This window comes from Dendropsophus ebraccatus, chromosome 5 (assembly GCF_027789765.1).
Source record: "Dendropsophus ebraccatus isolate aDenEbr1 chromosome 5, aDenEbr1.pat, whole genome shotgun sequence".
NCBI classification, from domain to species: domain Eukaryota; kingdom Metazoa; phylum Chordata; class Amphibia; order Anura; family Hylidae; genus Dendropsophus; species Dendropsophus ebraccatus.
Window position 1 is genome coordinate 126,413,689 of NC_091458.1, and position 12,049 is coordinate 126,425,737.

Consider the following 12,049-nt stretch of genomic DNA (forward strand, 5'->3'; position numbering starts at 1 on the left):
AAAAAAAAGAAAAACTTTATACATACCTCCCACCACACTCCCTGGTGTTCCCTTCTGCCCTCTCCCCACTGCCACCACTGAAGTTTCTACACAAGTCTTTGAAGTGACAGGCCACTCAGCCAATCACTGACCATGGCACTGTCCCATCTTGGCTCTGAAGTTCCAGTGGCGGCTGCAGGGAGCATGGAGAGGTAACGTATATACCTTATTATTTACTATGTACAGCAAGGGCTGCACAGACATTGACCTCCAGAGCCCTTGGTGCACAATTACCCAGCTGTGTTATACGTTCAGTAAATTAGCACCAATCTAGCAGATTGCTGCTTGCTTTTTCGAAATATCGAGCCATGCAGTATGGCCCTAAGAGGTAAGTGGTAAGAGGTTACAGTTTACACAGTCTAGTCATTCTGAGTCCCACTAATTGCACGACAAAAGAAGCAGCAGTGACTCCGCTTCCTTTGTTGTAGAGGGGACATAAAGTCCGGAAATGGTGTACACCAGGGAGAAGGCAAAGAGTCGCCCCTTTTTCCTGGCGTACGCCTGCCAAATCCCCCACTTGCCAGATGGGCGGGCAGGGAGAACTCAGGGAGGGGGGGGGAGGCAGCAGGGCCTGGAGGAGGCGTGGTGTGTGCTTCTTAGTAATTCCAGCTGTAAGAGGGCATCTCATAGTCTTCTCATAGTCTGCAAACTTGAAGACATACATGAAAGCTCTATTCATCTTGGTAGTCTAGGTAGTTCTTATTTTTTTCTTGTTTGGTCACAGTAGGGCATTATTAGCACAGGGGTACAGGAGGCATTATTACAATGTGGGGGCTAAGGGGAAACTATTAATGTATTGCTGCACAGGGGGCACTATTCCTTTATGAGGCACAAGGAGGTGCTATTACTATAGGGGGCGAATGAAGCACTATTTCTATATGGGGGCACAGGAGGCATTATAACTTTTGAGGCACAGTGGCATAATTACCATAGAGGGGCACAAAGGAAATGAGTAATATATGGGGGCAGATGGCCTAGGATCTCAATCTGGGTTTGTTAATGCTAGGGATGCATGTAAAACATGCTGCCATATTCCTGGAACCAATCTATTGCTGTACAACCCTTGTGGCAAGGTGCAGTGTTCTGCTGAAAGTATGCTTCGGCCATATAGTAAACAGCTTCCATGATGGGATACATTTGGTTGGCCACAATGTTTTACGAACCATGTTAAAGCATTTATTCCCAGGCATCCCAGGTCTTTGCGTGTGCCAATAAAACATTCCCTGTGTCTAAACTTAGCAACTGACAGGAAGGGTTCATTGATTCATGTTGATAACTTCCCATTAACCTTAACTTTTCATGACCTTCCCATTAACATAGTGTTGTAGACATCCAGATTTATGACTAGGCAATATTTTTCCACTGCTTGGTGATCCAATTTGGTATTCTTTGCCCAGAGTCTTGCCTTTTGTTTCACTTAAACAGCAACTACCCTCAATCTGGTCACCTATTGTTATAGTCCACACGGGCTAAGGAACAATAAGTTACTGGTTCTTGTTAGTTGGAGCACTGGCTCCAACTACCATGACATCCTCCTCTGACCTCGGCCATTCCCACATTGTTTATGTCCACAGGATTCCCTTACTCTGGAAGTTTTTCCTCGACTACAACATTCTTGATGGGGATCCATACACTGGGACCCCAACTGACTTTGTGAACAGGCTTCTATTCTTTTTATTATGCAAAGTATTTGCACGCTTGTGTCCATTTTTAAAGTAACAAGATATATTGCTAGTTTATGTTGAATATTAAGTTATTATAAGTTATTATATTATATATGTTTGAGTTGGCCTTGTCTTATTCCTTTCTTTGTCTGGACAGGTGGTGTCACCACTTATGGAAGCAGTGCTAGGTGAAACTACAATTACTGTGACTGAGGATAAGGTCAGCATCGTGGAGCTCCAGGCACAGGTGATATCAGGGCTTTCCCTCTCCCTACACGCCAGCCCAGGGAACAGTCACACCATCATTGCAAAGACAACAGCCCAGCATCTGCTGAAATATCCAAAACAAGTAAGTGACCTCATTTACGAAGAAAGTGAAGTGTGTCTGTAGTATCATCTACAATAAAGTACTCTTAGTTAACAATGTAAAAAATATCTATTATTTCAAAGGCCAATTTTAATTTAGATAGTGTTGTATAAATGTGTTCTTGTCGAAATGTTATCACCAAATACACTTACAATTTTAGAATGTGTTTTAAGCAGATAAATATAATCCCAAAAGAAATATATCAACATTAAAGCAGTTGCGCAACCAGTTCGGGTCTTAGCTCTCTGAAGTGGAGCTTTACTGTAGGAAAAAGGGAAGAACATTCCCAAAGTCTACAGTATATCATCTTCAATTCTCATATGATGTAAGTGATATATACGTCTAGCATGACTATCAGTTACAGAAATGTTAAATCATTGTAAATGTTTATGGCGTTTCTAGAGAAATTTCCCTTCCCCTGCTGTTATATAATGCTTTTATGTATGCATTTTTGATACAAGGCCTTTCGCAAATTTGTTTAGCTGTGATAGCATTGACTATGAATGTTGTCTGCTCAGTACTACATTCAGTTCTGCGCCATTGTTATGTACATTTACATTTTTTTCATATTCCTAGGGTCTAGTTTCTGTGCATTTATTTGCATATTGAAAAAAGTTATATACGTAATAGCACACTTGTCATACACACAATGTTATTCTAATCTCTGTTGCACTCATAAGAAGATAAATTTCAGTGAAACCGAGTTAAACTTGTAATGGATCAAGGAAAGAAGGTGTAATACCAGTAGTTAATGCATGAGGGCATGGCCAAGGTTTTAACAATTTGTACATCTACCTTTAGCATGATGAGTGGCATATACTGTAGATAACCTTTATTTGATTGCCTCTTTGCCAAAACATGGCACCGGCAGCATTTTCTGTAGCTTGGTATTCCATTATATATAATGGGGGAGATTTATTAAACTGGTGCAGAGTAGAATTGTATTAGTTGCCCCTGGCAACCAACCAGATTCCACTTTTCATTCCTCACAGATTCTTTGGAAACCGAAAGATGAAACCTAATTGGCTGCTAGGGGCAACTGAAAGAATTATACTTTACACCAGTTTGATAAATCCCCCCCCCCCCCCAATATGTATGAGCAGAGCTTTAACTCCCCCCTCCTCTTTAAAGAGAACTAATCATTTTAAAAAATGGCTATAATGCTAAGGAAATGTGCTTCTACATGAACCAGAACAGTACCGCAACACATTCCTGTAGCCCGCATCCTTGCCCGGTATAAAGAGCAAACTTACATATATAAAGTCTCATACTCAACTAGTCATCTGGGCTTTTTCCTAGTGGCAGCCAGTCACGGTCACCGGGTGTGTCTGCACTGTAATCACGCCCCTCTGGACGTGATTCAAAGCGCTGTAATATCCATGAGGACACCGAGAGGTGGGCCTTTGCATCACCAAGAGGCTGTGCGCATGCCTGGTGTAAGGATGACCCAGTGTGAGGAAGGAAGAAGTGAAGGCCTACCTCTTGGTGACTTCTTGGAGATTACGAATGTGGAGAGAAAGGAGCTGCTGCACCTCACACCTATGACACTAATGCCTCTTGGCTTCATTTAAAAACCAATGCCAGGATCTTGGTATATAATTTGATCAAACCATATTGCCTCATGCACCATGTGTAGGTCCCCTGGCCCACAGTGTAGTCCCTACACTAAATCAACACTGTGTCGGTCAGCGACCGCCAACCCTGCAAGGCAAGCGACAAAAAGGGCCACCATGGGAGAAGGCTGCAACCAAGCAACACAAGTTTGAACAAGGTGTTACCACTCACTACTACACCAGCAGGTAAATTGGGAGAAAGAGGCACTTACCATGTGTGACTTCTTGGAGATTACAGTGCTTTGAATCACGCCCAGAGGGGCGTGATTACAGTGCTTACACACCCAGTGATTGTGACTAGTTAGGCCTAGTGGGACTTTATAAATGAAGGCTTGCTCTTTTTACTGGGCAGAGATTCAGGCTACAGGTATATGTTTAAAAGTGTGCTGGGTCATATAGCAGCACGTTTCCTTAGTGTTATAGGCCTTTTTTGAGTGACTGGTTCTCTTTACTGATGCACTAGGTGGCAACTTAATCTGCCAAGTCTTGACCTATTTCTAGGAGCAAAAAATTGGCTTTGGTCACATTCAAGCCTAGCACCCTGGTACTATGAAGCAGTACTGATAAGTAATGAACTGTGTATGACTTTGTTAATGGCAGAATGATGGCGTTACAACCAATGTTTGGTGTTTCCTTTTTTTTAGGAAGGTCTACTTAATCTTTGGCTTACATTCAGTGATGGAACCTCAGCACCATTATCTCTGTATGATCCCAAGGATTACACATTGGCTGTCACAAGCTTGAATGAAAAGGTGGTATTGGTGAGCCCAGAACGAGTTTTCCCTCTTGTTATTGCTGGAGAAGAGCAAGGAACAGGGTCTTTCCTTACAGCAGAAATGATAATTAATGAAAGCTGCCAGAAAACGAAACGTAAAAGTGTTCTTTTCACCGCAACAGCTCTTGTTCATGTTGTTTTTGGCTCACTTGAACCAGGAGGAGAAGGTGAACCAGGAAAAGTACTAACTGAGGTTCCCCCACACTCACCTGTGCAAGAAAACAAAGAACCTTCTGGAACAACTTCTATGATAACCTTGTCTACACCAGTTGAAGAGCACAGTTCACATGTTCCTGGGGATTATTCTTTACCTATTCCTACAGTGTATCCTCAGTTACCTCGTGGATTAACAGACCTGGAGATTGGAATGTATGCTCTTCTTGGAGTTTTCTGCCTTGCCATACTGGTCTTCCTTATAAACTGTATTGTGTTTGTTCTGAAGTACAGACACAAAAGGGTTCCACCAGAAGGCCAGGCTAATCCTGATCATTCGCATCATTGGGTTTTTCTTGGTAATGGACAACCTCTTAGATCACGAGGAGAGTTATCCCCACAATCTGAAAGTCCTGGAAACCCCTTAGAAGCAGGAACTCTGCCACCCCATCATTCTTCTTGCTGTAGAGGGGAAGCAAGAGGAAGTAGCAGTAACAGCAGTTCTCAGGCAAGTGTGCAAAGCCAATCCCATGGACGTGGAGATGGCTCCTCTGGTGGTGGTGGCTCCAGTAGGGAAGCAAGTGAGGACCCATTAAGTTCTTCTCCAACATCCAAACGCAAGCGGGTAAAGTTTACTACCTTTACTAGTTTGCCTAGTGAAGGTAGTGTTTACGATGCAGTACCAGGAGCAGAAGAATGTGATCTTGAGTGGGTTTGCCGAGATATGGGACTAAGAGACCAACATGAACTCAGAGACTATATCAGGAGGGTCAGAGATATGGCATAGCCTTAGGATTTTGTTGGCTTGTTGTAATGGACAGGATGGGGAAACATGCACCCATTAGGTCTGCTGTTTTCTGCAAAACACAGGAATGGGATAATGTTCCCTCTTATGTCTCTATAATAATGTATTCAAACCCCACACACTGCCACTCACCTCTTTTCCTTCCTCCATACCAATAGTCACTTAAGACATTGACTTGTCTGTCTTTCTCTTCTTAGCTTTTATTCAAAACACATGCACATCTAGCCAAAAGAAGGGAGCATGTTGTCTACCTATGTCTCTTTATTCTTTAAGATGGAAATGTGAGTCCAGGCCTCCTGCATACCGGATCGCTTCATATATTGCATAAGTAAAGTATATACCATTCTTAAGTTTGAGACAAAATGTTGAAGAACCACCAAGCAGAGTTGGTTCTTCTGCTTGTGAGAATGAAAAAAAAAAAAAACTGTACACAAACACAAATTTTCCATAAGCACCAACTGGATGAGACTGAATGCAGCCGAAGATTTTAGAGACATGGGGCACAATGGATATTGTCAGTCCAAATTCATATAGCAAAATTGAAATTGGGAAGAACTAAAACGTAACCTTGAATTATGTTAACATAATTATGTTTTTAACAATTCTACAGTATTATAAAGTACCCAAATGTGGTCAGCAAACAGTAACAGATTCAAAAAAGCACCTCAAATGTGACAAGATTTTTCTCAGGGGATCTAAGCAGTTAATGGTTCATAAATTGCTAAAATGGACAAAGTTGTGGCAAAACATATTGTTTGGTTGTAGCCATCTATGAAAGTGTTGGTACTAAGTGGTATAGCCCAATAGTAATGGCATAAACATGTACCCAAAATCACCAACTGGTGGGCAAGAGGTAAGAGTGTAGCTAACATTTGTGTTACTGACACATGCTTGCTAACTCAGTGTTTTGGGTTTATTTGGTCATTTTGAGACACAACATTTTCTTTGCCATATCACCATACAAACCAATTCTATTTAATTGTTGCAAATGGAAACTTTTTTTTAGGGATATTTGGAGTCAGCTTATCCATTCAAAAACCGAATCCTTGATTCTATGAGTCAGTGTTTCAATCGCGTGAGTTCAGTCTGAAGAGTTCTTGTAGTAAGATTTCTTCAAACAAACCCTAAACCTTGTATATGTATCTTTATTTTATTATATGCAAACATGCATTTATTTCCAAATTTGAGTTTACCAGGATGTGATTTATATATTTTCAAAGTAATAAGACATTAAAATACTATAATGAATATGAATCCTTAACACTTTAGGACTACTGCCTTTTTTAATTTGATATTTTTTTTTTTCTACAAAGTCATTGAGTGTAATGGCAGAAGACCACTCACCTGTGTTAATGGATGCTACAGATGCCACCAAGTATGGAGGACTGTGCACATCTGCTAAAACTAGGGGACACATTTATTGGGGTGTATCGTTCCCAAGCAGGATGAATGGGTGCATAGAAAGTTCTCCCTATATAAGACATGTATGTCTTGAATTTAACCACCATTTATGTCAAATGTTTCCCTCAACAAATATATGGGAAAATAAAGTTTGGCAGTGCACCAATGTTATGTGTGTATTTTGTTGTATTCTTTACATTAAAGACATCTTCAGGTTTAGTTTTCAATATATGCTAATAATTTCTTTCTATAGCGCAGACAAATTATGCAGCACTTCTTTGTCATCACTTGCTTGACCCATTGGGGTTCACAATCTAAGTTCCAAACTAACCTTTTAGTATGTTTTGGAGTGTGAGAAGAAACTGGAGCATCTGGAAGAAACCAAGGGGACAGCATAAAATCTGTATGCAGATGATCCCAGGATCCCAGTGCTTCAAGGCAACAATACTAACTACTAAGCCAACATGCTGCCCTGGAAGAGACTTATCAACTCCACAGTGTTGGCTGAGACAGTATAATAAATTTGATGAATGGTAAATTGCACCGGATAAAACCTGGTATTGCATTTGGACAATTTTAGGAAGTAGGAAAATGTTAAATTGGATTTAGAAAAGCGGCATTCTCTTTTGTAAGTTCACATGGTTTCAAGTGGGTACCTGCCATCTGAGCTCCCACAATGCATTGCCCTCTGGTAACAAGTCTAGCAGAATTCTACATTTACTTTCTATGTTCAAGACATCTTAAGACATCACATCAGTATTAAAGAAGTAGTTCACAACATTTTTTTTACTTGCCCACCACTGCAGGCTGGCGCATATACTCACCAGAGCTGATCAGTGTCCCACGGTGTGGCTTCGTTCCAGTCCTGCAGCGCCATTCAAATCCAGTGCTTGTTCATGTCACCCGCTCCTGTGACCACTCTTCTGTCTCCTGTGATTGAAGGCCGGAAGTCATGCTTTCCAATGCATTCTCTATGGGAGACCGTGACTTTCTGCCATTAATCACAGAAGACAGAAAAGGGGTCACAGAGGCGGGTGACGTGAACACGCACTGGATTCAAACGGTGCGGCGGGATACCGATCACTGCTGGTGAGTATACGCACCAGAGTGCAGTGGGGGGGGGGGGTACAAATAAAAATTTCTCTAAACTGCTACTTTAAGGGGATGCAAGTAATATAAAGCCAGGTATTTACAAGGTAACTCAACTTTCTATGTACCTTTACCATGTTACCTATGGGATACTCTGGTACTTCTGGAGGCTACAACTGGGTCTTATTCATTTAGACTTCTAAATAAAGTATATAGTGGAGTAAAATCATATCATCTTATCACATTGAATTTTCTGACACAGCTACGATGGATGGGATGTCAATAGAAGGTTTAATTTTGTTCTTAATATAAATGCTTTCTTATTTTCTAGGCATCCTACAAAGTCTCTTTTGTTGTCTTTTTCCTTATCGTGATCTAATGTTTATCGTCCCTGTCTGTTGGATATTATATTACTTGGGAACCAATTAAGACGTGTCTATTGGATGGTTTATAGCTTTAGATATGTACCTGTTGGGGATTGAGGCATTCTCTACCAGACCATAATAGTCTGGGTCTGCACTTGCTCAAATCTTAAGGGGGGGGGGGGGGTGAAGGTTCTTTCTGCAAAGTTTGAAAAAAGGGTGGACAGAAAGTGTTTAAATGGTTATCCAGGTTATCCAGCACAGCTACTTTCTTGCAAAAACAGTGCCAGCCCTGTTGTGTCTGGTATTATAATTTAGCTCCATTTACTTCATTAGAAACATGCTGCGAAGCCGCACTTAAACTAAGGACAGGAGAGGTGCTTTTTCATGGTAAAGGCAACCATGTTTTCCTTGGGTAACCCTTTTTTTATTAATTTATAATTTTTTTATTTATATTTCATATTAAAAACATTGGCAACATTGCCATTACAAATGACATAATTTTATAAGACAATATTCCCTCTCCCAAACCCTCCCCACCATGTCTCCCATCTGGAAGAGCAAGAGCAGAAAAAATAACTTAAATTGCACTACAAGCCATCTCCCTCCCATTAGATTTATACTTCTTCGTCCCATTTTCCCCCTTGCTGAAATATAATCTTTCACATTGTTTTACCTTACTAACCAACTTGATTGGGTAACCCCTTTGAAACCCAGGAGCATAAAGCATAAAGAGAGGTCCTTTGAAACGTTATCGTTACTGTGTAACATGGCTGTTCAAGTGCAGCATTGTTGGGAAACAACTTTCCAACCAGATCTATGTTGATATAAACCACCCACCCCCCCCTTACACACACACATATACACAATTGAAGAGTAGATTCTGCACTTGAGGGCCCATGTTACACACACAAGTTATGAAGTTCCAAGTCCTCTTCTCTGCTTAGTGCACTTAGTTTTTAAACACTTTTCCTCCACCCCTTCTCTAGCTTTCCAGAAAGGACAGTCATCATATTGAAGCCGAAAATACAGCCGTATAATGCACAATATAGCTGTAATTTACATAATATGATTGTATTATGCAAATCACAGCTGTAATTTTCACAATATGGGCTTATTTTTGTTTTATAATGTTGACTGTCCAAAAAGAAGGCCAAAAAGAGACTTTGTAGAAACTTAGTCTAAGGGTACTATTACATGGGCTGATGGGGGCCCAATAATAACTGTAAACGGCCCGATAATCGTTTAACAAGGGCTGCATCAATATTGTTACCCATGTCCTTGCATCCCTTGCTTAAATTCTATACCTCTATTACCTATCCATGCTGCAGGGCTCCTCTTGCGGTCTTCTTCTCACCGAGTCCCGCGCGCTGCAGCTCAAGAGTGGCTTGTCTGAGCTGACAGGCCGCTCAGCCAATCACTGGCCGCAGCGGTCCCGGACAGTGATTGGCTGAGCAGCCTGTCAGCTGAGAAGCTGCAGCGGCGGGACCCGGGTAGAAGAAGACCGCAAGAAGAGCCCTGCAGCATGGCCAGGTAATGTATAGAGTTTGGAAGAGTTTGAAAATCATCAGCCGTGCACCACTATTACACGTATAAATGGGTGGTCGGCGCCCGACAATTATAGGTCCAAACCTATATCAACAATCGTTGTGCTTATTACACAGAGCGATAATCGGCCAGATAGGGTCGATTCGGCTGATTATCGTTCTGTGTAATATGGCCCTAAAAGTGCTTTTGTCCCAAAATGACGCCCATCAGAAAAGCCATAAAACAGCGAAAAAAACATGTTGTGGGAACATAGCCTAAAAGTGCCAATCTTGGCTGTTTTTAAAAATTGTCCAGCATTGCTTTAGTGCTTTTATAATAAAGTTACCGTAACATTTAGGGTATATTCACACGGGCGGGCTCGCAGCGAGATTCTCGCTGCGAGCCCGGCAGGTCCTGTCAGTTCCCATAAACTACATACTTGCTGCGGTCTAAACGACCGCAGCGAGTATGTAATTATACCGCGCTTAACCCCTTCTACTCCCGCCGGCTCCCCCGCTGTAAGCAGCAAACATTACCTGTCCTTGCTGCACGGGTCCGGCGTCCTGCTCTCCCGCCCGGCCAATCAGTGGCTGCCGCTGGGCAACACACTAATTGGCCGGACGGGAGAGCAGGACGCCGGACCCGTGCAGCGAGGACAGGTAATGTATGCTGCTTACAGCGGGGGAGCCGGCGGGGGCAGAAGGGGTTAAGGGCGGTATAATTACATACTCGCTGCGGTCGATTAGACCGCAGCAAGTATGTAGTTTATGGGAACTGACAGGACCTGCCGGGCTCGCAGTGAGAATCTCGCTGCGAGCCCGCCCGTGTGAATATACCCTTACTTGGATTATGTTGGAACTTTGTACTTGCTTCTATTATAATTTCTAAGGATAAAGTTTAGTATGTAGACATCAGGGTGGGATTTGTTTTTGTTTTTGTTTTGTCACATAGCAGTAGGCATAGTTTTTTTGTGTTCTTTTGCTTTTTTTAATTAATTAGTTTCTTTAGATAACATGCATTCTGTATAGGATCAGGGAACTAGTATCTGTTAACAGAAAAAAAACATCTTTGCTTTAAAGGTTAAGTTTATCAGGGATGAGCTATACTGAATATCATTGTGTTTTTTTACGGAGAAGATAAGGTTTCAGCACTTGTTCCCTCTCAAGCTGAAGTTATTAGTCTAGGGTTTTTTTTGTATTAAAAGAGAGATTTCTTTCTTTACAATGGTTGTAAGGGGTCATTCTTATTTTCTTTAGATAGAAAATATGAAAAAAGATTTTGTTTTTACCTAAGACTTTTTTTTATTATTTATGTAATTTTTTTCTCATGTCCTCTGAAAGGTAAGAGTTTTCTTTGATCTTTCTTCGGTGTTTTGTCCGTTACTCATGTATTTAATGATTTCTGTTGAAGATCTATTCTATGATTATATAAGACATCCGAAGTTCTGAATGAGTCATTTACAAACGTGAAATTATTATTATTATTATTATTTAGAAAAGCATAAAAAATCAAGTGGCCTCAAATCAAATTATTCGGCTAGTAAAATAGACAGTTCAGTAAAATGTATATAAACCATAACAGGTGGGTTTACGAGAAAAGGAAGAAGCTGTAAGCTCACTGAAGTCATGAAAGTTCCCGACCTGTAGTACAGCTTAGCTTTGAAGGTGGCTCGTTAAGAACCTGGTACATGGACGTTGGTCCGGGCTTTTGAACATAGATGTAAAGGGGATAGCCTAACATTCTGTTAAAAAACAATACTTTATTAATAATGTATTTCAATCGAAAAAAGTCATGGTGTCCTGGTTAATGTGTTTCTTACCTCTGGAGGCCTTAATAGTATATCAGATGTTTAGCCTTATTCACTGCACAAGAATGTTTCAGAAACCCCTTGTTCTCAGGATTGGTGGTTGTAGGGGGAGCCTAAGATTACATTGTGAGTAGAGATTAGCAAAGCAAAGCAAATTATTTCATATAAAAGAAATTGTGAATATCACATGGATTTTCATAATGAAAGTAAACACAATGTTGGTTAGTAGCTAAAACCACGTTCACACTTATATCCTGGGGTAAAGTTTATTCCATATTCAATAAATATGCCAGTGAGCGGAAAGTGCCTGCAACTCTTGCTAGTTCTGCAACTTAAATAGCACAATAAGAATAGAGAGACTGTGGGTAAGTTAAATTTGGATGAGTTACTTTCAAGTTAAAACAGTTACTGAAAGGGGTTAAAACAATACATTAATAATAATAATAA

General features: G+C 41.0%; 1 protein-coding gene across 1 annotated transcript in view; it reads left to right on the forward strand.

The window, feature by feature from the left end:
- The window catches only part of TMEM132E (transmembrane protein 132E), a 331,457-nt gene extending 324,480 nt beyond the window's left edge, over positions 1-6,977 (forward strand). The window contains exons 8-9 of the mRNA XM_069971195.1: positions 1,861-2,052; positions 4,328-6,977. Of these exons, the coding sequence (XP_069827296.1) occupies positions 1,861-2,052; positions 4,328-5,398 (1,263 nt within the window). The 3' untranslated portion in view covers positions 5,399-6,977. The remainder of the gene's footprint in view (positions 1-1,860; positions 2,053-4,327) is intronic.
- Positions 6,978-12,049: the final 5,072 nt, after the last annotated feature.